The sequence below is a fragment of the Rutilus rutilus genome (assembly GCF_951802725.1).
Source record: "Rutilus rutilus genome assembly, chromosome: 20".
Classification (NCBI taxonomy): Eukaryota; Metazoa; Chordata; class Actinopteri; order Cypriniformes; family Leuciscidae; genus Rutilus; species Rutilus rutilus.
This window is the reverse complement of record NC_140225.1, coordinates 21,996,122-22,022,454: the sequence shown is the minus strand read 5'-3', so window position 1 is coordinate 22,022,454 and position 26,333 is coordinate 21,996,122. Positions and strand designations below refer to the sequence as shown.

At 37.1% G+C, this 26,333-nt stretch overlaps 1 protein-coding gene across 3 annotated transcripts in view; it reads right to left on the bottom strand.

Moving 5' to 3' along the window:
* adgrb3 (adhesion G protein-coupled receptor B3) overlaps positions 1-25,781 on the bottom strand; it is a 179,082-nt gene extending 153,301 nt beyond the window's left edge. For 2 of the 3 annotated variants that reach the window (XM_084391639.1, XM_084391640.1), the window contains exons 1-2: positions 25,351-25,737; positions 22,804-23,569 (exon numbers count right to left, since the gene is read on the bottom strand). In XM_084391639.1, the coding sequence (XP_084247765.1) occupies positions 22,804-23,554 (751 nt within the window). In that variant the 5' untranslated portion in view covers positions 23,555-23,569; positions 25,351-25,737. Of the gene's footprint in view, positions 1-22,803; positions 23,570-25,350 lie in introns of all 3 variants that reach the window. The other variant, XM_084391638.1, reaches the window with a different exon arrangement.
* Positions 25,782-26,333: the final 552 nt, after the last annotated feature.

Here is a 26,333-nt window from a genome sequence, read left to right as displayed (position 1 = left end):
AAATGTAAAACAAATCTGTATGGCATAAAATGAAATTATGAAATGCATGTGCATTTTTCAATTATACATTTAATTCAATACATTTAATTTAATAATAACAAATATTTATTCGAGTACAAAAACAAAACAGAAGCATTTTTCAGTAGTAGTCTCAGACTTCTTGAGAACAGTGTCTTCTCGTGTTCAACTAATTTTGCATTTAGCTAAATGATAAGATATTCTCTCACACACACACACACACACACACACACACAATACAGAATGCTGATCCTTCTCACTATCTGTTTTCTTTCTGTAATTTGTCACTGCTAATCAGAGAAGAAAGCTGCAATCATTGCACCTCGGTGTTGAAGCAACATGCTGATGACAGCCAAAGTCTTCTTCACTGATCTGATGAGCATGAGAGATGCAGTGAAGTACACTTGTGGACTTGAGGACTTGTATTCCCAGATTGAGACAAGCATCTGTTCACATCAAGAGCTGCATCAAGAAATGCCCAAGTATAATCACAAAATTTGCTTTAGAGCTGTATTATGATTTAGAATTCAATATAAAAGACAATATATATATATATATATATATATATATATATATATATATGTGACATGTATGATCATTGCAGTCATGCATGTAGATGGACCTTTAACCATACCCAAATATCCATTCATTTTGATTGGAGGGCAAAATATCCCCCTTATTTTGCAATGCAAAAGTTAGCTATTTTCTTTGAATGTGTCGAGACTTCTGATTCACTCCGACTCACCCAGTAAAAGCACACAAGTTGTGAGAAATCAAGATTAATAAAAACACAATGAGAGGGTGAGTAAATTATGACTTCATTTTCATTTTATGGTGAACCAGAAAACCAGGCTATAGGTAAATAACTGGAAGAAGTGCAGTAAATGGTCAGAGTATTTGCACTACAAACCAGTGTGTTTATGATAGGGTCCAAAAGTCTGATGCCACATTGTCTGGCTTTTTGCATACAGACGACAACGTTGTCAAAACGTTGCATGCAAGCGTTGCACACTATGCATGCCAGGCCAGTAGTTAGTGATGTAACATAAAAAAACACTACACACCTATATTCGGCAATTCGTACAAATTTTACAAGGTGGCTAATTCGTACGAATTCATACGACCTCACTCGTATGAATTTCTGCGTTTTTTGCTAAATCATACATATTTTATGCGTATGAATTCGTACGAATGACCTACCCCTGACCCCGTCCCTAAACTTACCTATCACTGGGGTTTAGACAAATTGCACGAATTCGTACGACCTCACTCGTACGAATTCGGACTATTTGTCTAAACCCCATGATGGGTAGAATTAGCCACCTTTTACTCACTCGTACGAATTGGTCATGAGATAGCGCTGGACTGAACACATAATACGCATGCGCGTAACATCACCGCTTCCACAAATTTGCGTTTTTGTAGTTCACACAAAAACTTGCGCTTTGAAACCTGTTTTCAAAAGTTTGTGTTTTCAGACCACCAAAACACTGTTGTAGTGTAAATTAATGGCCAAAATAAAACGCATAAAAAGTTGTACGTTTTTAGTTGAAAATGGTGTCAGCCCTCAGATAAGGGTGTCAACTTAAATTAGATTTAAAAAAAAAATCCTTTTAATAACATTAAACCTCTTTCTGCTGTAATATTGTGAAACCAACTATTGATTCCAAAACATCATAAAACATTAATTTCATCAAATCCATTGCTAAAATGTACTGATGTTTGCGTTTCTGTTGTCCCAAAAAAATGATGTCACTTTCAGGAGGATGATGTCATCAAAGGAATGTTACTTAAAAGCACATTACAAAATATTAACACTGAAAGTGGTATTGTGGACACAGGAAAACCCTATCAACTGAATTCCATTTAAACAATATTCTCAGGTTTTGTTTGAACTATTTTGATTAAATGATTAAAAAAATATACGGCCCTTTTTTTCACCTCCTTAAATCAAAGTACACTGTAAAAAATTTCTAACCCTCCCAAATCAAAAATTTCAAGTGACCGATAACATCTAAATTTTTCAATTGGCCCAAGTGAAATTCATTAAAATCTGTACATTTAATTTGATAATTTACAGAATTTCACTTGGGCCAATTGAAAAATTTAGATGTTATCGGTCACTTGAAATTTTTGATTTGGGAGGGTTAGAAATTTTTTACAGTGTATTGACATTATAATACTGTGATAAGACGATCAACTAATATATGACCATCTTTTAAATTGTGACATTTATTTTAATATTGTATTTATTTTATTTTATTCATATTTCATCTATGCATGACCATATCTAATTGTGTGACTTCAGCCAATAATGACCTTTTTTCAGAATCGCAAGTCACACCAGCATAATAGCCTTGTTAAATGTTTTTCCACTGCAAACAAAATGAAATAGCACTTCCATGACCAAAACAACCTAGTATAGAGGTTATTTGCATCATGTAAACAGTGAATGCAATGCATCAATCCCAAAAATGGAGAACAGCACCATACTAGCATCTAATCAGTTAAATTTATGCAACATGGATGTTTTCAACATCTCTGCATATTTTCTCCAGCAACCCGACAACCACAGACAAAAATAACCATTTAAATTATGAAGTACCATATGCCCGTACACTCTATGGATTTCCTTACCATCCCCAGTGCAGCCACAGAGAGCTGTAGCCATGCAATTAAACACCTTAATTATCAAACTGCCCTTTCACCATAATAAGATAAATGTTAAAATTAAAATGCAGATTCTACAATTCAGTCTTTTTTTCCCCAACCCAGTTCCGTTCAGGTTCAGAATTGTTGCCATGGCGATATGAATCCTTAAGAAAATAAATAAGTGCCAATGATGAGCTAACAGAACTACAAGTTATTTAACATGTAGCGGCAGAAAGGGTTCATCACAAACACGCATCAACAAGCCTCCATCCAATTCTGCATAAAGAGGACACATACTCTGAAACCACTGCGTAAACAAGACCGTGTTTGGTTTGGTTCAAGGTTGGAAGAAATGAAATGGCTGGGAAGGTATGGTAAAAGCAAGAAACGGACCACTTTAATAATCAAGATGAAAACATGTTTGTACCGATCAGAGATATATAGGAGCATCAAAAGACTGGCTGCTCTGTTTGTGTTCAACTGAACATTCCAAAGCTCGAATGCAATAATGAAAGCTATTACATTTCATGCCATTTATTTGTTCCAGGCTGACATCTTTTATTTGAAGTACATTCAAAATGAACGACATTCCAACATTCTGACTTACGTCCGACTGTTAATACTGCTAAAATAAAGAAATACCGAATGTGGAATGGTTATGGAAAACCAATTTGCCCCAGAGTCAAAAATGCAACAGGAAATTGTAAGATAAAGCTTAAAATAAGAAACAGTAATAGTGTGGCATATAAAGTCACATTGTAAAATATAGTTGCATTCGTCACATATAAAGTCACAATTATGAATAAAATAAAGTTGCATTTTTTAGACATAAGAGAAGTAAAGTCACAACTGAATTAAAGAATTAAAGGGAAATTTATGAGAAATAAAGTTGTAATTGTGAGAGATAAATGTGAGTCATGTTTACCTTTTCATTTGTTTTACTCTGAGGCAGAAATATTTATTTTGACAGTGGATAAATGGGGAGAAATGCAGAATATCTGTTCATTTGTTCACACACAGACGCATTGGACAACTCACAGTACAATACAAATTAGTGTCTGAATAAGGCATGACACGTACCTGTTTAAAGTTAAATAGTCTCCGGTGCATACCGACATTCAACCAGACTAACAGAGTGCAGTGTGTGTGTGTGTGTGTGTGTGACAGAGTGATTTTTGCAAGAGACTAGCTCATAGGGTAACAGGCAGGTTCAATCACAAGTAAATGTGCTGATTACCAAGATCACAGTCTTTCTCTCACACACTCGTCCCCTTGAGAAAATTGCTAAACTAGATATCAGTGCCGTCACTCAAATTCACAGAGCGTGAGCAACCCCTCCCCCCGGGCCCAATGAGTAGGGTATTCCACAGAAGACCTTAGTAAACATCTTACATGTCTACTAAGCGCGGGATGACGTTCATGTTAATGCACAATTTGGCGATGACCCAGGACTAGATTTAGCTCTGTTCCAAAACTATAAACTGGCTGTTGTCAACATATGCAGCTGCCTTCTAAGGCAACATCTGAAATGAAATCTCAAAAAAGTCTATTTTGAAACACTTTACATAAAAAGTAACATCGGGTAGATTTACACGATAACGATGTACTACTAACGGAAACGTTAAACAGTCAACGTAGTCAAACCGATTCCTGTTCACAGGAATCCACGGAAATGACTAAAACGCTGCATTATTCATGCAAGGCCAGTAGTTGGCGATGTCACTTCGTAAAGGAACATTACGCGCCTATAGACAACACACGTAATAGTCATGTGCATGACGAAACGTTTCCACAAATTTGCGTTTTTGTAGAAATTGATAACGGTATCGTTTTCAAAAACTATCACTTTGAAATCTGTTTTCAAAAGTTTGCATTTTCAGGCCCCTAAAACACAGTTGTTGTGTAAATGACCAGTCAAAACGCATTTTTGGTTGAAAACGGTGTCGTATAAATGGCTTCAGTTAAAAAAACAACTGATTCCAATTACATCTAATACACTTCTATACTTACATCTAATCTATCTATCTATCTATCTATCTATCTATCTATCTATCTATCTATCTATCTATCTATCTATCTATCTATCTATCTATCTATCTATCCATTTAAATAGTATGATTTTTAAAATACTGTTTTTGAAAGAAGTCTAAAATAGTATAATATATATATATATATATATATATGGGATACATATGTATGTATATACACGTGTGTGTGTGTATGTGTGTGTGTGTGTATATATATATATATATATATATATATATATATATATATATTAAATATTTAAGAACTGCACAGTATATCTTTGAGCAAGCCCCTGCATACAACATCACACAGGAATGTAATGGAGGATCTCTTGCCCATGAGATCAACACAAACCGCCAAATGATGAACATAACACAACTCCTTACATTAAATATTTACGTCTCAGAGACACCAGACTAAACAAATTCGACACTACAAAAGCTATAAACCGTCTTACATGAAAGATCTCGACCTACACCGTGTTTTGTCCTTAGATATGCATGAAAAGAGGAAATACATTTCACTCATCACATCACAAAGAACATGATACCAATTAAAGACTTTTTGATCTCACATTCAACTGCTATAAGGAGTAAAACCCATTTTCTCAACCACCCCTCAAGAAAATGAGCTCAGGCTGTGGTCCAAAACTCACAGCAAATCCTATACTACAAAAACCACTTAGCGTGAAATACACTGAGAAACATGCTCATAATTGCCAATTAATAAGCCCACACAATAGCCATTTCTAATAGAAACCGTTTTACTGACTGCTTTGTCTGTAACAATGCCTGGGTGGATTTTTTTCTTCTTCCTTAAAGTATCCTTGGAGATGTGCAGTCACCTATTCGCCTCAATCCTGATTTTTGTTTAAAAAAAATGATATTTGGGAAATTGTCTCGAGCTTCCTGTCGTCTAAAAGAATGAGGTACTGCGATAGAGGGCAGGGGAAGAGTAGAGCTGCTCAGGTGGGGTGTTGCTATTGATTCCTTACGTGGGGACAATTTCCTGAGTGCCTCTGATTTGTCTGTCACATCCCATTATGACTTGTGTGCTTTGAGTTCCACTTTCCTCTGTGTTACTGCATGATGTGTCACAGCTTTTTATGTGCCACCAGTATTGGGGGAATGTATTGAATTCTCAGCAGTTTGGTTATTATTGTCCGCGAACTTGATTTACCCATCAGGGCGAATTTCAGAAAGCAATACAGAAATGCTGTAATCAAGTTACCCATTGTAAAAGTGTTTCAGTCGATGTGTGGGCAAGGTTGGTGGGGGCATGTCTGGCTTTTGGACACCTCGCTGTGCTTTGGTCTGGAAGTTCTGGCAGTCACAATAAGGAACTGTCATGAATGAAATACTGTATCTATCCAATAGAAAATTTCTCATCGCCTTTTTTAAAGACTTCAATGCATGTGTAAATCCAGTAAGTCTCACTACTATGGAGGTAAAGGATGCTGCCTAATGCCTTTGTATAGAAACACTGATCATGCCAAGATGGATATCTATATATTTCATAACACAAAGTAGAACACTGAATGTATGAGGTTATTCTGTGGTTGGATCCAGCTGAATGCAGAGGTACAGATAGAGACAGCAGAAGCACAGGCTAAGATTTTAGAAAATGTAGTCACATGATTATTATAGGTGTTTATTGAATATTAAACGATTTGGTCTAATTAAAGATTTGTTTAAGTATACAAATTCTAAGGGCCAGATTTACTAAAATCTTTTGGCATTAAAAAAACTACTGTCAGGATTTACTAAACACACGCAGTGAAAAATTAGCGAAATTAGTGAAAATATATATAATAATAATACAATTAAATAAATAATTGAAAAAAATTATTTACAGCAGAATTTAAGATATGAGTTTCTTGGAGGATTTAAAACAAATAAATAAAGTCTTTATTTTTATTAAAGAAACCAACTCCCTTAAAGGACACCTGCCACCTTTTCTGCTGTGTAAGAAACCTTCAGACACATTTAATTCAATCTGCTTACTGAGCCCAACAGGCAAATCAAATTATCCAGACTTTTGCTGAGATATCTCCACCCTCTTGCTTACACCACAATGTAACACAGGACTGCAGGTGATTCCCTGTTTTCATCCAGTAATTGAATGTGATCAGCCTTGAAACATCCACAGTTGAGCATTTATCCAAGGCATTTGGAAAAATCAAAGGATTAAACAAAGTTGACAACTTCCTGCAATAGTGTCATTGCAACATTTGCATTTCACAGGAGAACACCACCGAATGAGGATACTTTTCATAAACATTGATGACATTTCTTTCATGTCCCACTTTCCATTGCATCAAAGATGATCCTAATAGATAATGCCAAGGTTATTTGTGATAGTAATCAAAGGAATTGTAATTGTAAAAGCGAGCAGAGACTGCTTATGCATTGGGTGGAAATGAAATTAGCATTCATTAGCATAATCACATGGGAACAAAGAGAAATCATCGTTTCCTTTAAGGATGATGCGTCAGAGAATAACGCCTTGAGAAACTACCTCAAAAATAACTCGGACCAAGGTCAGCGTGTACAGCATTTTTTTCCCCCTTTCTTTCTTCTTTTTTTTTTTGGAAGTAAAATCGTCTCCACTCTAATTGTTTTTATCTCTTATCTCCCAAGTGGGGGGAAAGAGTTACAACATCCAGTTCAAACTCTGGGGGAATTCACTAAAAAGCTGCACACTTTCAGCACAGAAATCTGCATCTTATTCACAAACCACCTGCAACCCAGTTTAACAAGGAGTTAAATGCATTGACAAAGCATTGCACTTCATTTAAATTGTCATCAGCATTTTTTGTAGCATAAACACGCCTTCTTTCTATGCAAATTAAGCTCATTATATCATGTGCCTTTATATTTATGGAGTCAGACTGCAGCAGTCTGCTACATCCTTCCACAATAGCACTCAGAACCGACCCGCAAGAACAGAAATTATGCCGTGCAAATTGCCTTCAGATTTCGTGGGTACGTTTGCGCCATTACCTGATTTGCATAACTCGTTTAGTGAACCTGAAAACAACGGACAGCGTATGAAAAACGGTGCTATCACTGGACTCAGTTCTTTCCTAGCGAATTCCCTCTCTGCGTTTTGAAACTCATATCAAGTTATCCAGCTTCCATACTTCACAGAAAATAGTCAAAACATCTGACTGAGCTCTGCCCTGTATGTTCTGGTTTAACAGATAGAACGAAATGAGACAGACCGTCTAGGAAGTCAATTAAAAGGAAGTAATTAAAATGTATTCAGGGCAAAATATGTCTGAAACCGCAGTGAGTACTGACCTTAAAGGACGTTTGCAAAACGTCTGTACGTAAAAGTGTCCAGAAATTTTGATTAGCTCTTTTAAGAAAACAAATACAAATGTGTCAACAAGAGGCAAACAGTACAGAGCTAAGTCTGTAATAAAACACACACACACACGTTGTGTTTTCATGTTTTATGGGGACATTCCATGGACATAATGAAACTGTATATTCTTTCCCCTTACACTAAAACTACCCCTCAACCCATCACACAAAACTTTCTGCATTTTTACATGTTCAAAAAACATCACTTAGTATGATTTATAAGCTGTTTTCCTCATGAGGACCAAAAAATGGATTTTGGATATTGCCATGATTTTGGGGACATTTTGTCCCCATAATGTAGGGTTAACCAAGCCATCCACACACACACACTAACCCCATTTAAATACATTTTTTACAATCATCAATAAAAAAACAATTGGTTTCTTACTGTGCAAACACCCTATTATAAAATGTATATGGTTTGATAACAGCTTGTGTGATGTAGATTGAAAAAAATGTACATTTTAATTTATTCTAACTTACAGAGTTGTACTAAACTTGCAACGACTGTCGCTAACCTATAATTGCTTTTCAATTTCACTATCAGTATATGACAGATGCAGCAATGATTTCAATTTCGATTTTCAAGTGAAACGCATCTTCAATTTCAATACGACATCGTGCGTAGCATGAAAGGAAACGCACATTATCTCTGTTCTCATTACATTACACAGCTGCTAAACAAACCCTACCCTCAAATAACCCAGCGGAGAAAAAAAAATCACTTTCGAAACATGCTTCTTGACCCCCGTCGACTAATCGCAGTCTTACACGAGGCGGCCCAGGGTGACTTTAAATTGCAGCCTTGCTCGACTAAGGTTGTGTCAGTCTGCGTGTTCGTCAACTCTCCCCGGACGCCCCAACCCTCCGTCGACTCGTCCTTGAGAAGCACTCTCATCTCTGCGGTTTGTCCTATCACATCACTGTTTTATGGCTGTAACATTAATAATAGGTCAGTTAATCTCTTTGTCCATTTCTGAAAGTTCTCTCTCTCTTGGTGACTGAGTTTAATTTGTGCATGCTTCCTACACTCTAATGAAGGAGAAAACAAGCCTCTTTTCTATTCTAATGCTTTATTAGACTAATGAAATCGTATTAACTTGTTTATTTTGGGTGTTTTATAACAGTGTGCGGTTGCATACTGTGGATTTTCAAAACTGAATTATTCATGTCCCTTTTGAATCCAAAGCATTGCACTTCAACAAAAGCTAAAGAAGTTTTCTATTTCATTTTGATCTTTTATTATCCTTAAAATGTTTTTGAGTCGTCTTCACTAGCATTTCATCAATTAGCTATCAGAAGACAAGGAATTTTGATACAAAAATAGTGCAATGAGATCTTCCTGTTATTCTTCTGGGAAACTAATCATCAGCATAACCTGACATGTGGCTGATCTCTGAGGAATATCTGTCAGCTGTCTTTTTACTTTGTTACTGTACTTGAGTACACTTTTCAAGTTTCTGTACTTTGAGTATTTTTATGTTGGGAAACTTTTACTTTTACCTCACTGCATTCCAAAGCATAATATTGTACTTTTTTGTACTCCACTACATTTCATAAAAACATCTGTACTGTACATATAAAGTGCTATATAAATGTCCATATTTGTGTATTACCATCTGAATGAGGTAGATTTTAGGTAAAAACTGATTGTATAAATCTATTTTGTTTCCATAGCGTTCGTATTAAAATGTTAGCACATTTTGCCCTGTGACATCTGCAATGTTTTTATACTTTTCACACTTTTTTATACTTTTACTCAAGTGAAATTGAAAATGAGTACTTCATTATTTTACTGGAGTAATATTTCAGTAGGGTATCTGTACTTTTCCTCAAGTACCTGATTTTTGTACTTCGTCCACCACTGTTGCTAAACGACACTGACTTATTTCGCCAATGCCAAATTATCACAGAATGGATTGCTGACTTCTGCCCTGTCGGGATATTACAGAAAGAAGAACAACTTTTGTGACTGACAGTCTCATTTGGTTTGAATACAGGTTAGATGTTAATGGAAAAGCCACTTTCATGCTCACTGTAATTGCAATGTTGTGATGTGCAATTGTGACAGTGGAATAAGATAGTAATCTGAAAGTATAATATCTGCAAAGAAAAGTAACAATCTTTGAATATGCATAGCGTTTTGGATGAATGACAATATACATGGGTGAGACTGAAGAAAACTGTATAAAAACGTTTTAACCAAGGCATATAACATGGATTTCCATGGCATGCTGTGAGTATTTTAGTTCATTTCTCTCGGAAATGGCACAGGTGTTAAAATAACAATAAACGCAAGTGTTTGAGGATTGCATTTGCTCCAAACAAGCCACTGTATCTTCAGAGACACATTACTGGCAGCACATATTCATGTGACACTGTGTTTGATGTATGAAGGACAACGTGAACACAACCACATTTGGCTCTTGCTTTGATGTAGTGTATTAACTCATCACCTCGTCCTGAAGAAAAAAAATTCAAATACAACCAGATCCAACAACTAAACATGAACACATTTTTTTTGTGTCGATTCAGACCTTTTGATCGATACAGTACCTGCATTCAATAACACTAGAACATCAGTCATTAACACAAAAGATGAATGAATGGTTTTAGTGGGGGGGGGGGGGGTTCCTCCATAGTAGTGACAATATAGGGGCTGTATAATGCATTTTTCAGTAAATTTATAGTAAATAATGTAATATAATATAATATAAGCAGCTCATAATTAAGTTAAGCCATACTGATTGCCCAGTAAATACATCCACAAAGAAACACACACACACACCCGCACACACACAATGAATTTCTGCTTTGAAGAGAGCAAAACAATGCTTGTTTAGTAATCATATTTCTACAGAGAAAATGTCTTAAATTTTCAACAGGAAGCATAGCCGCATTCCATAAATCCTCTTGTTCGAGTTATTTTCTCGGTGCATGACAAAAACTTTCCTTCAGAATGATATCAGCACCCGGCGGATGTCACTATTATCATTACAAAGTGTCTGAGGCAGCCATGAATTATCCAGCTAAAGGCTCAAACCCATCCACTGTCCGTACAAATCAGTTCAGCTCATTTCACACTTGGAACGACTTATTGTAAGCTATTCACATAAAATCGGAATCAAACGCATGTTGGACTGGCTCGAGCGACCAAATATTTTTTTTTTATCAGCTAAATAACCTTGCACTGTATTACACTTTAAAAGTGCATGAACAGACTCAGTGCCTTGAGCAGTCCATTGTTAGCCACAAAGACAAATTTGAGCTTCTCTACGAGAATGACTTGCTGTAACTGTGCCAAATAGATGCAGAGCAGCTTCCCAAGAGATGCCAAAGAACAAAAATCCCCAGTAATGTGAAATGGAGGATGTGCTCATTATTTCTGTTTGAGATAAATAGAGGTAAATGAATATTAATGGAGGATTTATCATCAGCCTTTAAAAATATGGGCTTAATTTCTGCCATGCTGAGAAGCCCTTAAAAGTTTAAATAATTGAAATAACACAAAACACCCACTTTCATATCAGATGTCAATAAACTAACTACCAACTACAAATTAGTAATTTGCCTGCCATTTTAAAAGGTAATCTCACTTCAACTGCACCAACACACAATATCTCAATTCCTAACAATACTGCATTTGCAAAAACTGCAACCTCATATCGTTACAATGCTGTCTCAATCAATGGTGTTAGTTTTGGTGAGGGTGCTACTTGTCTGACTAATAGCACACAGTGTGGAGCAGTGCTACCAGATTGGAAATGCCCAAGTATCGTACCAGAAGCGTATTTGGAAGAAAATTATCGTACACGAGTTAAACATAGAGAATACAGCTATTTATCTAGACCAACTATTTTTTGACACGACCTGCAAATTACTTGCAACCTGCAAACTATCGACCTTAGATTGGAAACAACTGATCGTTAACTCGTGTGAGAGTCATTCTCCACCATGATTGGCCGAGAAGACGTAACGTGAGATGTGATGGAAGACATGCGTAACACCACGTTCACGTTCTCCTCCCAAACATGACGGCAGACACAGGATCCACAGCTAGATCAATGAGTATAGAAGCCCTATGATTACAATGACCATCATTTGAAGTGTCACAAAATTCGGGATTTTATCGAACATTATGGGATTTTTTTCATTATTGATCGTACATCGTACAGAGGTCAAAATGATCGTGCAAATACGATAATTAGCGTACGTCTGGCAACACTGGTGGGGAGTGTGTGGGAAAACTGATTTAAAAACAGCAATTGCAATTCAGTTTTCTGCCACTAGTAGTGCAGACATTAAATGCAGTGCTGTGGTAATTGTTTCACCAGGATACAAAGGATATAACCTCACAGGTTCCAATCAGGGAATACTTTAATTGAGAACATTTATGCAATGTTTATTTCTGCAGGTTGAGTGCTCGTCGTTATCTGCATCCCCTTCTAATCAGACAGTGACGGACGCTAGGTCAGCATGGCCAGGGTCAGCCCAAAGCATAATGAATCAATGAGTGTTTGAAAACATTTCAGCCTAATGTGTCACAGGAGAAAGTCTCCTCACAAAGACTCCACAGAGAGCCATTCTGGCTGACTATTGATGTGAAAATTAGCGGTTAATGGTAATTTAACTCACTATACAGTTATTACAGTGGTCTAAATTGAAGTACATGTTAATAAAGTACAGTGGTCCTAAAGTCTGAGAGCACTAGTGGAAATGCTTCTATTGTGCATTTTTTCTAATTTTATGTGCTGTTGTATTAACTTTTCCCCCGCCATTGACGGAAATTTCCGTCATTTTCCGGCTTTCTGTGTTATCACTGTTAAATGGTAGAGGGCGCTATTACGCATCTTCTGACATATGCATATGTAAAATAACAAGATCACCATCATTAAACAGCATATAAATCAAAACTGCCTAATGTTACTAAATGAAATGTCAACCCAGGATGAGCTGTAGGACTGTGAAGCTTTGGGGGTGTTGATGGACTTGTTTTGATAATTATTCTGAGTCCGATTCATCTTTGACGAAAATGCGATTTTCTCAGCTTTTTGCTCAACATGTTTCTTTTTTTTTTAGTGAAACTTACACCCACATTCAAGTGTCAAGAATACATGGGGGTCTGTTCTTTCTTTTGACATACTGCATGTTCAGATATGAAATTCTGAACTATGAAATTGTGAAAATGATCAAAAACGCTGGTGGTGACTGGCAACTTAAAAACCTGGTGGGGAAAGAGTTTAAAAAAGATATAGTTATTACAACTATAGTTATTACATTACATCTAGTTATAACACATAGTTATTTATAGTTATTACAACAAAATAAGGGAAAAGTCAAATAATTCCAAGATAACAAACTTTCAGTTTTAAATGTTTTCAATGTGGTATCGTACTTTGAGCCCATTTGTATAGTAGTTTCCACTAGACAATCAATTCAGAGTAAAATAATCCTAAAAGTCACTGCGGACTCATGGCCTAACTTTAATCTTATATCAATGTTTTGACAACCAGCATAATCTTCCTAGACTACAACTAGAGAAAATCTGACATCGTTCTGATCTGAACTACTTTCAAATAATCAGGAAAGCCTAAATATTTTGGAGGCCATGATAAGATTACAAATGCTCTTGGAAAGTTACGTCTGAAAAACCTAAATTGATGGCAAAATAGTGCTGTATGTAAACACAGTGAACATGTGAGTAACATAAACAGCCCAAATGTTCTTCTTCTCACTTGCAGATTGGATGACCCTTTCAAAGTGTAATCCTCCAATCAGAAGCCATCAATTTTCCTATGCAGCATGAGAGCATAATTTTGATGATGATGCTAGTAACAGGACCATATGGTTATTCAACCTCCCAGGAAATCTCAGCAACTATGCACTTGCCAAACATTTGTGGGATGTAACTGACTGGCAGAGAAAAGAATCGAGCCCACCAAAGAAGATGGTATAAATGAGAAAGAAATGATTTGGGAAATGCAAATCAGGTTATTTGCATAAGTATTACTTCATGCCAATCAATATTAATTAAAACCGGTGATGAAAGAGAAGATGCAGTTAGAATTAAAATCCATTTGATTTGTCTGCAGCTATTCTGAAAATTTTTACAATATTCTCTAATCACATAATTAATCTGAACTGTGTTATACAGGCCAAACCGGCCTCCCAGCGTTCTGAATATGCAAATGTGAATTTCTGCGCTCACTTATTTATATACACATTTGAGATCACAAGTGGAGCCTTGGGATTTCTTGTTTGTCCACGTGATCAATTGCAGCCATCCACCTGATTTGACTTTATAAACACAGCGGACTGTACAACCTCAATAATTACAAAACAGTTTTGCTCAGGGCTAACATGTTTTCCAAAGTGACACAGAGTAGACCAATTCGGTAGATTAAAATTTAATTCAATATGCACCCATTTCCAGCTGTTCTATCCAACAGAAAAAAAATACGCAAGAGAGATCAAGGCAATCTGACAATATATGGAGCGTTTTATTGTTTGAATGAGAGATGGCAGCTGCATAGCTAGAAACGTTTATGGACTTGGGTATTAAATATATTCAAATGAAGTAACCACTCTGAAATAGTCAGATGTGCAGTTGATATTTTAAATTGTACAAAACTATAAGGAATATTCTGGAGGTAAATGGGCAGGTAAAGCTAAATTGACAATGTCGATTACCACAAGACATTAAGCATTTTTGATATAAAAATCATAATAGCATGCATATTGTATCTTACCTTTTCTGTGTATACTTAAGTTCAGTTTTACAACTTTGTTGCTAAGACAAAAAAAATTTACGTTAAAAAATATTTAAACAGCTTTACATCTTAAATAATACAGATTTAATGAATATAATCGCTTTATAAGATGAAAAGATTCACATTTCTGCTTTTAATTCCAACAAATTATGACCCCATTACCTTCCATTTTAATTGCCTGACAATAACCTTCATTTTTTGTGAAGTGAACACATATTTTGTGTGTGTGTGTGTGTCTTTTGCAGTCCCGTAAAACTGCATACATCATGATTCCTAACAAAGTTTATGAATCATGACACCTTAAAAGTGTGTAAAGAGACAATCCATCATGATTTCATTAGCAATCATATGTATTCATATGTAAAGTTGGTTCTGGCTCACTAACATTTTCATCCTTCACAGCAGCTAAAACATAAGATCTGTACATATGAATAAATTCAGAGGTGTACAAATGTCTATGGACGCTTGAATTCATGAAAATCTGATTTATATATATAAAAAACAATCTATAAAATGTAAAACTATACTGCAAATAAAATCTTCACTATGACTTGGGTAGGTACACTGTAAAAAACGGACAAATTCGGAAATATTCGCCATATTTTCCATTAAAACAGTATGTCTACTGTAGAAAACACTGCATTCTGGGATATATTTTACAGCCCATTTTCAACACTAATCTACTGTATTTATGTATTAAGGTTTTGTACTGCACTATGCAATGCATTGTGGGCTAGTGCATTTGAAGCAATAGCACAATGGTATTGTGTTTCACTGGTGTTTCACAGTGAATATAGGAGTTTGAGTACGAGTCTTCGCCTATCCATGTTCGGGGCGGTCATGACAGGAATATGTGTGGAAAACAGAAGAAATCTAATGGAAGTGGAGAGGGAACTTTGAAACTGACTGCAGCAATGAGTGCGTTCTTTTAAAACTGGACAGTGAATGTGTAGAGCGGGAAAGAACTGAAACTGAGAAAGAGGCACCTGAAACAAACTTGATTGTATGGCGTGACTCATGTCACTTTGAATCCCTTAAGAGAAAAACATTGATGCCGACTGTAGAGGGGAGCCCGTTCTTTTAAAACTGGCGGGTTTTGTCAGAGTGTTTTCTCTCACATCCAAATCACTCAAACGGTGACTGATGAGCTGGAACTGAACAAGCCGGAAAAATGCTTGAGAGTGAAGTGAGTGATTATATATGCATTAAATGGAGAGGATAAAAATGATGTCAATTCACTGTAATACATCATTTATTTTCAAATTTCAGTGTTTATTACAGGCTTTTAATCTATGTATTTCTTGGTTTCATTTCTGATGGTTTTGGACGTCTAGTGCTCGTTGGCGGGAGAAAAAAGAAAAGAAATAACTGGTCAAATTTGTACTTAAGCATTATTTATCATTAAACACAATTTCGTTTAACTGTATAAGCTATATAACCGAGTCTGAGTTTGTATTCTTTTCTGCCCTTTTTCTTACTTTTGCTTTTGCTTTTTTACTAATCTTTACAAATTCTCTGAATATATATTACTAAAATTGAGCGTTTGTCAATACTTCTATCTTTTTGATGCTGTCAGCATGTCCATATTGTATGGGTAAATCCCAAAATGTATAGTTACATATTAATACCTACAAATACCAATGAGATTAGACTTGTGATTCTTATGAAAAACCATTCATGCTGCATTTTTGTGATATAGTACATGGTGTTCCCACACTTCCTCCCAAGCACAAAAGTGCAAATCCATTTTACCCATGAATAAAGCAGTTTAATTTGTTTGTGTTCTTGCCATTGTCTGATGTCGCATACATGTGATATCCAGAAATTGAACAAATTCATCACATTTAAAGGTTGAACACACTGGAGAGTTAGCAGTTCCTATTACTTTTTTCTTCTTGCTGGCTTTGCAAAAACGTACACAGGCATCATTATAAAAGGCTTAAGAAGTAGTTGTACTTATATGAGTTTGATTGATATGAGCTTAACATATAATCCCTGCACCACAGAGGGTTTGAAGGCTATTGGTAAATGCTATTTTTATGGATGTATGTATGCTAAACACTCCCTCCTACCTATATCAGAGTCTTAATCTTGAAGCCAGTAAATAAATCAAATGGTTCCTGTTTACTATTTAAATGCACATTCCTTGTGCCTTCATAATCTTGTATCAAAATACAATAACTTACTCAGCCCCTGAAACAACATTCCTTTTCAGCTGATATCACTATTCCCTATTACTTTTTTGCCAACCTTTTTCCTCCTTTACGTATGTTACACCCACTTTTCACAGTCCACATAATTCCCATTAGAGTCCCAAGTCTTGACAGCATAACAAACCTCTCTCTCTCTATATATAGGGGCCGTTTACATTATGTGTTTTGTGTTTTGGCCTTTCATTTACACAACTACAATGTTTTAGGGGACTGAAAAATGCAAACTTTAGAAAACAGGTTTCAACATGCACGTTTTTGAAAACGATACCATTATCGTCTCTGTGTAAACTACAAGAATGTGAATTTGTAAAAACAGTGACCTCGTGCGCATGCAAATTTTTGTGTTCAGTCTATTAGGCGCATAATGTTTCATTACAAATTGACATCGCCAACTACTGGCCTGGCAGCATAATGCAGAGTTTTTAGTCGGGGATCGTTTCGACCATGTTGTCATTTGTACGCAACGAAACGCAAACGAAAAAAACGTTTCAGTTTTTTGTAAATTTTTGTCATGTAATGTACCCTTAGATTTAACAAGGCAATACAAATAATTTCACAGTAAAATATTGTTCAATTATGCATAACTAGCATTCCCTTTTTAAACAGGCATTCCATTTTAAGTTTGTTAACTAGTTGCTTATTAGGGCTGCACGATATTGAAGAAAAATGCGATAACTCGTTAAATAATGCGATATTCGATATGCGATACGATAATGCTTAAAGTGTGTAAAATAAACTTAAATTATCTTTCAAATATATTTAAAATTATATAACCTACATACGTGTTTCACATTCTTTTTGTGACAAGAAAACATCCTTACAACTTCTGAAAGTGAACAGCAGTGTTTTACTGTAGCATAAGATGTGTTATATTAAGTGTAAGTGTAAACCACAGGGTTTAGGGTTTCAGGTAGGCCTACATTAGGTTTATTTAACAGCAGAAACTGAATAATCAAATGTAAAAATAAAACACAGCTTAGTTTTCACTCTATGAATTAAATATAGGCTATATACTGATTCTTATTAAAGCAACAAAAGTTATTCAGCCAAGAGCAGTGAGTGATTTTCTCTTTGTCTATTGTTCATGACCCCAGTTATTGCAAGGCGTTGCGATATGCATATCGCAGTATATACATTAGCGATATTTCGATAGTTTCGATATATTGTGCAGCCCTACAGCATGCATATTGCTAGGATATTGGCTGCTTATTAGCACTTATAAAGCACATATTAATGCCTTATTCTGCAACCCTTAATCCTACCCAATACATAGACTTAGCAACTACCTCACTAACTATTAATAAGCAATAATTACAAGTTTATTGAGGCAAAAGTCATAGTTAATAGTTAGTAAATAGTGAGAATTGGACCCTAATCTAAAGTGTGACCTGTATATTATTTAGAGTTTCCACTAAAAAAAGTCATCAGAATGTACAAAACTACAAGCCTAGCAACAAGATGAACACGGAAACAATATTACAGTAGCGTGTTTCATTTAGAAATATCCTATTGCAAAGGTAAAATTGAATTGTACACTTGGTATATAAAAATAATAAAGCAAAAGACACTTTAAGCACAACCATTACATTTGACATTTAAAAAAAAAAAAGAATGAAAAATTTTTTTGATTAAAGATGGATGAACGCATTCTCCCCTCAAGAAATGACTAGAATTCAAGATGGCCCCCAAGTTGAGGGAACAATGTTGATGAACATGATGCGCTGTGACTACTGATCCAAAGTGAATAAAAGGCTGCACTATGCAGTGGAGAAGCAGAGCCTTCCCATGGCCCCTGGCTTCAATAAAAGGGGCCTTGCTCTTCTAAACTAGCAAGCAGTGTTGTCGTCAATATCTCAATTATTCATTTGATTGTAACAATAACCCCAAAGGTTTTAAGACCATTTTTTTTCTGCAAATGCACCGATAAGAAAGTCTGCAAATAATTCATCAGCACAATGATGCAATCCACCCAACACTCTGAGGTCAGAGGATCCTAAATAAATCATCTCGCTCTTCGTTCTCATTTGTAACCATTCACGTTTCTCTGAAATCTGACATTTTAAATTCCAGTGGGTGTATATTATCACTTGTGCATGACTCAGCACAAACTGACACACTGTGGACGTGCACTTCATTAGCATCAGCCGAATCCCCCTTTCCTGCTCCGCAACACGCTCTGGAGCCCTGAGCCTGACAAGGGTCGTTTGCACAAAGTGACAGTTCAGTTCCCCCCACAGATCGGAGTGCAAGGGGCCCGGACCCTGCAGTGCAGTCAGGCAAGTTTCTTCTCCAGAAATGGTCAGGCAAAAAGAGCAAACGGCCACTGCTGTCTGAGGGCAGACCAGCGGTGGAGAGAGAGACAGAGAGTAATGAGAAACAGCCTTGAGATGTTGCTCATCTTCTTCAGCAGGGCTTCATTTGTGACTAATTTAGGCGACACAATTCGGAGCGTCTGACTTTGAGCCATCACATCAAGTGTCACTGTGCCTGGAGAGGAGATGACGCAGAGATAAAAAGAAACGCCACTTGCCGATAATAAGAATGTGGGATAGCCAGCATGTCCCATATATGGCCACCACACAAAAGCAGGGAGCCCTATGGGGACCACTGCTAAAAAGATCATCCATAACAAGACTGTGGTACAAAAATAACAATGCTTCCCCACCAGTTACCAATTTTACGGCTTTCCGTGTTTTCACTGTTATGCGGTAGGGGGGCGCTATAAGGCATCTTCCGAAAGAGTACTGAATCTCCTGATCAAAACACAGGCTAAGAAGAAGCGGAAACAAGCAATAGCATATTTTTTTCCAAACCAGGTCTGTGGAAATCCCGCCCTGCAGCCAACTCTAAAGATTTCACTGGACATGTAAATTACTTTACTGATTTCCTACAACACTGATCCCTTAACCTACCTGTCGCTGTAACCTTAACCAATGAAATTAGCTGCAGGGTGTGATTTCCGCTGAACTGGTTTCGGTAAAAAAAATAAAAAAAATAATCGAATCGTATGCATATGTAAAATAACGCGATCACCAACATTAAACAGCGTATGAATCAAAACGGCTTAATTTTAATTAATGAAATGTCGACCCAGGACGAGCTATAGGACTGTGCTATTTATTTATTTATTTTTGCCAAAAAAGCTTTATTAACATTATAAGAGAACCTCAGTGAACATAAAAGGGGTCCATGTCATGACATGCCTTAAAATCTTCACCCCAAATGGTCAACATTTCAGCGCAACTTAGTCCAAAGCCATTAAATGCTATTTTTTTCACTCCCATGTCCTTTATGTCATATCAGACAACCATGTCATATCGAGTTATGCTGGAGCTGTGAATAAATTGTGGCAGCCTATTTTATAGTCTACCTTGCGGTTCAAAACTATCCTTGGCATCCTATTTTCCTTGCCGCGGCTTCACGGCCAAGGTTGACATTTCTACAGAAATCACTAGTTATAATGTATGAAGGCTGATGAGATGGATTTCACTGCTGTTTATATGTCAGTGACGTTCTTGTCAAACTTTTGTCAAAAAATGCCACATTTTGAAAATGGCTTCCAACTCCAAGTTTTAAAGTTTCAAACATTCCAAAAGAGTATAAAAGCCTTTCCCGGTTACATCAAAGATGTGTCCTCAAATAAATTACTATTTGGCTGGTTTCAGATCTGTGTTTTGAAATTATAGTTAGTTATAGTCAAATATATCAACCTGTTTGGGGCCATGTTTAACAAACCTAACGTGTTAATACAGCAACACCGCCATAAATCCGTTACTGCTATATTACCGCAATCAGCTAATGCCTGCTCAAGTGCATTTAATGTGCACCAGCATCATAATTATCCATTATGCAAGTCTAATATGTTTTTACATTTCAAAACACTTTACTTTCATCCTCAGCAAGGCAGCATTTCAAACACCGATGTTATCATAAAGTATAATCAAGCTCATGTTTCTGCTGGCCTGCTGGATATCATCCTGCAGAGTGCAATGGACCAGAAAACCAGTTTTAGTGATCCTCTCATCGTCCCATTCAAAGGCCACACTTTGTTACCATGCGCACAACCAGGAGTGAGGGATATCAAAGACAACCATTTATTTTGGACCCGCTCTTTACAGATCTTTTTTTGTTTCGTTTTTTTTTTTTTTTTTTTCGTGGCTGTTTGAAGGCGTACGTCCATTGGACGCTCATCCGGGAGGGCAGAAGCTTCATTCTGACATTACAGCGGGGCTTGTGTGCTCTTTTAAACCTGTGATAGCAATCCACTAAAGCCTCTACTCTATAAATAGAAGCTTTCAGTCTAATCTTTGAAAAAAAAAAGCTAGTGCATATAAGCTTCTCTAAACATGCAGATAGCCGAAAGTAAGTGAAACATCACTTTTTAATAGTAAAGCTATATTTCCAGTGCCTATAATGACAACTTGATACAGAAATGCTTTAAGATGGGAGTTCTGTTTAAGAATTCATAGACGCAGAAGGAGTTATATTAATTATAGAGTCTGTGCCGTAATAAAACGCTCACACAATAACTGGGGAACAAAATAATCAATGGCTTAATCTTCATTTCAAGCTTGATTCATATTTAAAACATTATAAAATGAAAATCACTCTCAGCTACAAGATCATAAATGGAATATGACACAGTTTGGAATGGAATATAAAGCTCATTTGGAAAGGGGGATGAAAAATGAAATTGGGGGCCTACTTAACTCTACTGAACCTTGATAATTCCAAAGCACCATGTTCCGCTTGATCGGGAAAGCTGCCACCTTCTCCCTATGGGGTTATTATTTTCAGCAAGTGAAACCAGAATGCCATAGGACGGTTACTCCCTCCCTATCTTTCTCTCTCTCTCTCTCTCTTTCTCTCTATCGCCACCTCATTATTCATTATTTTTGAATCACTGTGCTGGAATTGAAGTGAGATTGTCAGCATCCATTCTCAGCCAACAATCTCCGTGAGATGTTGTCCATTCACAGTATGCTGGGTCATTCCTCCCTCCAGTTGATCTCTATCTTGTGCCAGTTGTGAAATGTTACAGATGCTAATTAGCTGTAATATCTGTGACCCCGATGCAAGTCCATTATGCATCATCAGAAATGTTCATTGCTAGCAAATTCCTTCAAAGGCATTTGTGGCAATCTGTTGCTGCCAGCGTCCGTGGACAGCAGAGGGACGACTGACAAGAAAAAAAGACGTTTGTCATTGATGGAGGCTGACAGCAGCATAACAATTACATTTAGGCCAAAAGGCTAAGTATGGTGTCAGGTGCTTAAAGCAAGTTCAACTGACCCTCTTCACTGCCAAAGCTTTCCCAAAGACAGTGTTTTATTGCCGTTTGGATTCACAATTGAATTCCAAAAAGACTGAAAAATGTGTTTACTATATTAAAAGATAAAATAGATGGCATGATGTAAACATACATTAGACTTAGTACCCCTGTTCCCAAAAACATAAAAAAAAAATGAATTAGTTAATTAATAAATCCCCATCCAGGTTGTGTTACACTTCTGACATAACATGAAAGAAAGAACATAACACATCAAGAAAGAACATTCCTATTCGGTACACCCGGAAATTGTAAAACTAAACAAAAAAAGTCATAGACATCAGTAGCAGAGCACCGTGAGCTGTTTTTAGTGTTCTTTTATGTGGAAGGGTGGAGGAATACACGGGGGCATCTTAAAGACATGGTATAATTAAGCTGTGAAATGATCTCCAGCATTAAAGGCCTGCAGCTGTCTGGTTCATACTCACCCTCCTTGGATGGTCGTCGCACCTCCGCGCTCAGATTGCACACCTGCGCCGAGCGCACGTGAGGAGTCAGGCATCCTTCGGTTTGGGGGTTTAAAGGCAACACCACGTTACTGAGCATCAGCACGCTCTCAGATTCCCCATCTCCTAAATGTTGCGGGCAGGTGCATTTAGCATAGACTATTCCACAGGATTCAGCTTTCTCTCCTTTCAAGCAGTTTTCCAACCACGTGCATAACACCTGACATCCAAACTGACTCGGGCTCGCCTTGTTTAAAACCACAAACTCCACCACAGACCTTTCCTCCTCATCCGTCTTCTTTGTCGTCAATCCGTTGTAGTCGTAGGGAAACACTCGCCGGAGCTGCACGAAATTTTTGTCGTAATGCAAAAAGACATAAATATTCTTGGCGTCATCACAGAGGTGCACAATGGACTCGTTGATCCTCAACAGCTCGTTGATCTTCTCGTGGGAGAAGTGATCGAACTGGTAAGCCAGCAGAGAGAATTCAGAACAGCTAATTTCTCGTTTGTAAAGTTTTAGGTAGATGCTGTATTTGGTAGGATCTGGGTTCTCCAACGTCCAAGTGCAGTTCGTGAAGTTCTTGGGAAACATTTCATTTATCGAGTAAGATCCATAGATAACTCCTTTCACTAGCGTGGAACACCAGAAATCTTGGGCACCAGTATATCCAAACATAACCAGGAGATAGGTGGAAAATATATAAATCAACAGATTACGAACAGCCTTCATCCTATGTCATTTGGCCTGCAAGAGAAACAGAGGTGCACTACATTTATTGTCAGCCTATGGAGGTGGGAAGTGATGCTTTGTCAACGAGTTTGAGTCTAAGATCTCCTAACTATCCAATTAAGCTTTGTGTTAAACACGTACTTACCTACATTGTTCGTTTGAACAGCCTAATTTCGATCATAAACAACCATCTCGATTTTATAGAGATTCAAATTATTCTTTCCATGGGAATGTAACACATTTCGGATAAACATTGCCACCTTGTGGTGTTTAATAAATGGGGGGTAATAACTTTGAGCATCTGCTGTGCCAGGATAAAACAACATAATATTTTGCGATTAAATAACCATTTAATATGATCATTACACACTAAATGATCTTTACCGTGTTTGAATGAGTGACAGTGTCAGACACAGTGATCAATGCCGTTCAATAGCTTTATGGTCGTTATATTAACTCGCGACGCGTTCATTTTGAAGAATAAAAAAGGCTGCATTACATGTCACCAATAAACAAACAGACAAACATTTGACACCATAAAACGTGTTTTATTCAGTTGAGAGTAATGTGTCGCAATTCTGCAGTGATCTACATGTCTGACCGCATAATAATCATCTACATAGCTTATCTCAGTCTGCTCAGATACAGTTGTGATTTCTATTCAACTTAGTCTAAAAACAAAACAAAAAAAACAACACCACATAAATTTACTAAATATCGTATTTTATATAATATAGGGAGATCATATCCGGTTGTCTGGATGTCGTGATCTATGTAAGGATTAAAGCAGCCTTGCATTCAACATCTAATTCCCTTATTGAATGCAATATTTTTTTCCATGAGGGAAACAAACTTAGATTTTGATGTGATGCTTCTCTCTCCGCGACGATCTGCTATTCGCATTTCAACATAATGTGTTGAATTCCTAAATTTTCTAGAAGTCTGAAAGAAAGGCGGTGGAGAGAGAAAGAAAGAGAGAGAGAGAAAGGGAGATCCAGTATGAGAGAAAAGCTATTCGATGTCTTGTTTGCATGAATCCTGCAGGCATTGCAGCTGTGTGCAGTGTCACAGCATTACCAAACCGAGCCTTTATTTTTTTATTATTTAATCGCCTTAAATGCGCCACTATTTGTACGGCATAGCAAAACGCGTACGGTGCAATATACAGAGAGATTAAGCACGAATATATAGGACGAAATAGTATTGGCGCACATTGCAAACATAGTGCGCTACTTTTCCTTTACTTGACAATCTACTATGTCGCGTCGCGCGCTTGCACTTTTCGTTGACTATGACAGGAGCGATCCAGTTTGTCGCGCCGCGTCACGATCAGTAGCCTAATATAAACGAATTAGGGGGGAAAATGTAGCGGCAAAGAATAAAATAAATAAATAATAAAAACTGCAGCGACGTATATTTATATTCATCTCTTACGAAGCCCAATAAGTCTAGCGGGATTGTCAATCGTCCGTTTTTTTGGAAATGCAAACGTGAATGTGGTCACCAAGACGGATTTTATTATACAGTCGGCGCCAAACTCCATTCTATGTCATTTTCCTGCGAAACTCGTCGATCATCGTTTAACTTCGCACTGGCCCTGGTGTAACGTTCGAGTCATCTGAAATATTGACGTAGTTTGTATTGCATTAACCAGAATAAACTATGGGATCTTGAACTCGTTTATGCATTGAAGAGGGATAAACTTGGGCGAGGACCATCTCATCACCGTACAAACCCACCTATTTATCCATCTACTTATGTATAACAATAACAGCCTAATAATAAACTGGTCTTACCTTGCACTCTGAAAGCTATGGCTATTTTTCCCACATACTTGGAAACATCCTTTAGAAATGAAACGTGTCGCTCCCCTGCGAATCGATATCTCCCATTGCCTATAAAGTCTAGAGCAACAAGACGGTCAATGAGCAAAAATGCATTAGACTCCAGGCTGGATCATCATCATCATCATCATCATCTCGTTCCTTTTTTCCCACCTCAACGCAACCAAGTGATGAGAGCGCAACAGAAGTGAGCAGACACTAGAACGAGGGCGAAAAATGCTGTGAATCTCGACTGATCATTAGTCGTTGTCTGCCCGTCCCTCAAGAGATGCCCAGGTCGGGTAGCAGGTAGAGCGCAGTCCCTGACGGATGGAGGATGCTGCTGACTCGCTGTAGAGTGAGATGGAAAGCGCTTTCTCGCCGAGCCTCAGGACTGGAGCTGCAATATCACGTCACTGCCACTAAGATAAGGCACGTATGGACGTCTCGAGCTGCGTCTCTCACCATCTCACCCCCCTTCCTCTGGATAACATAGAAACTCTTTTTTTATTTGAAATCAAGGCAGAGGAATGTCCCTCGGACTGGAACTAACGACACGGTTTCTTTTCTGCGACGGCACGGACTATCCGAATCCAATGGAATAATAATTCATTATCGCCTTGTTTCCTTGGGAATTATGTTTTTGCGTGAGATTTTGAGAGATGTGTACAGGAACTCGTGAAGTTGCTTCATCTTCTCCTTATCGCATCATCATAAAGAATTAGATTTTCGGAATCGAGAAAAAATACTGTAGCCTCTGATTTTATTTGTGTTAAATATGGCTAGCTACTGAGAAAATATTAATTTTCTAAAGACAACAAAACTAAACTTGAGAGATACATCGACGCATAATGACTTTTGGGATCGAATTCTGACGGGACTGAATTGAAACGGGTGTTGTTGTTGTTGTTTTTTTGTTTGTTTTTTTATGTTGATTTAGATATTAATAAGATAAT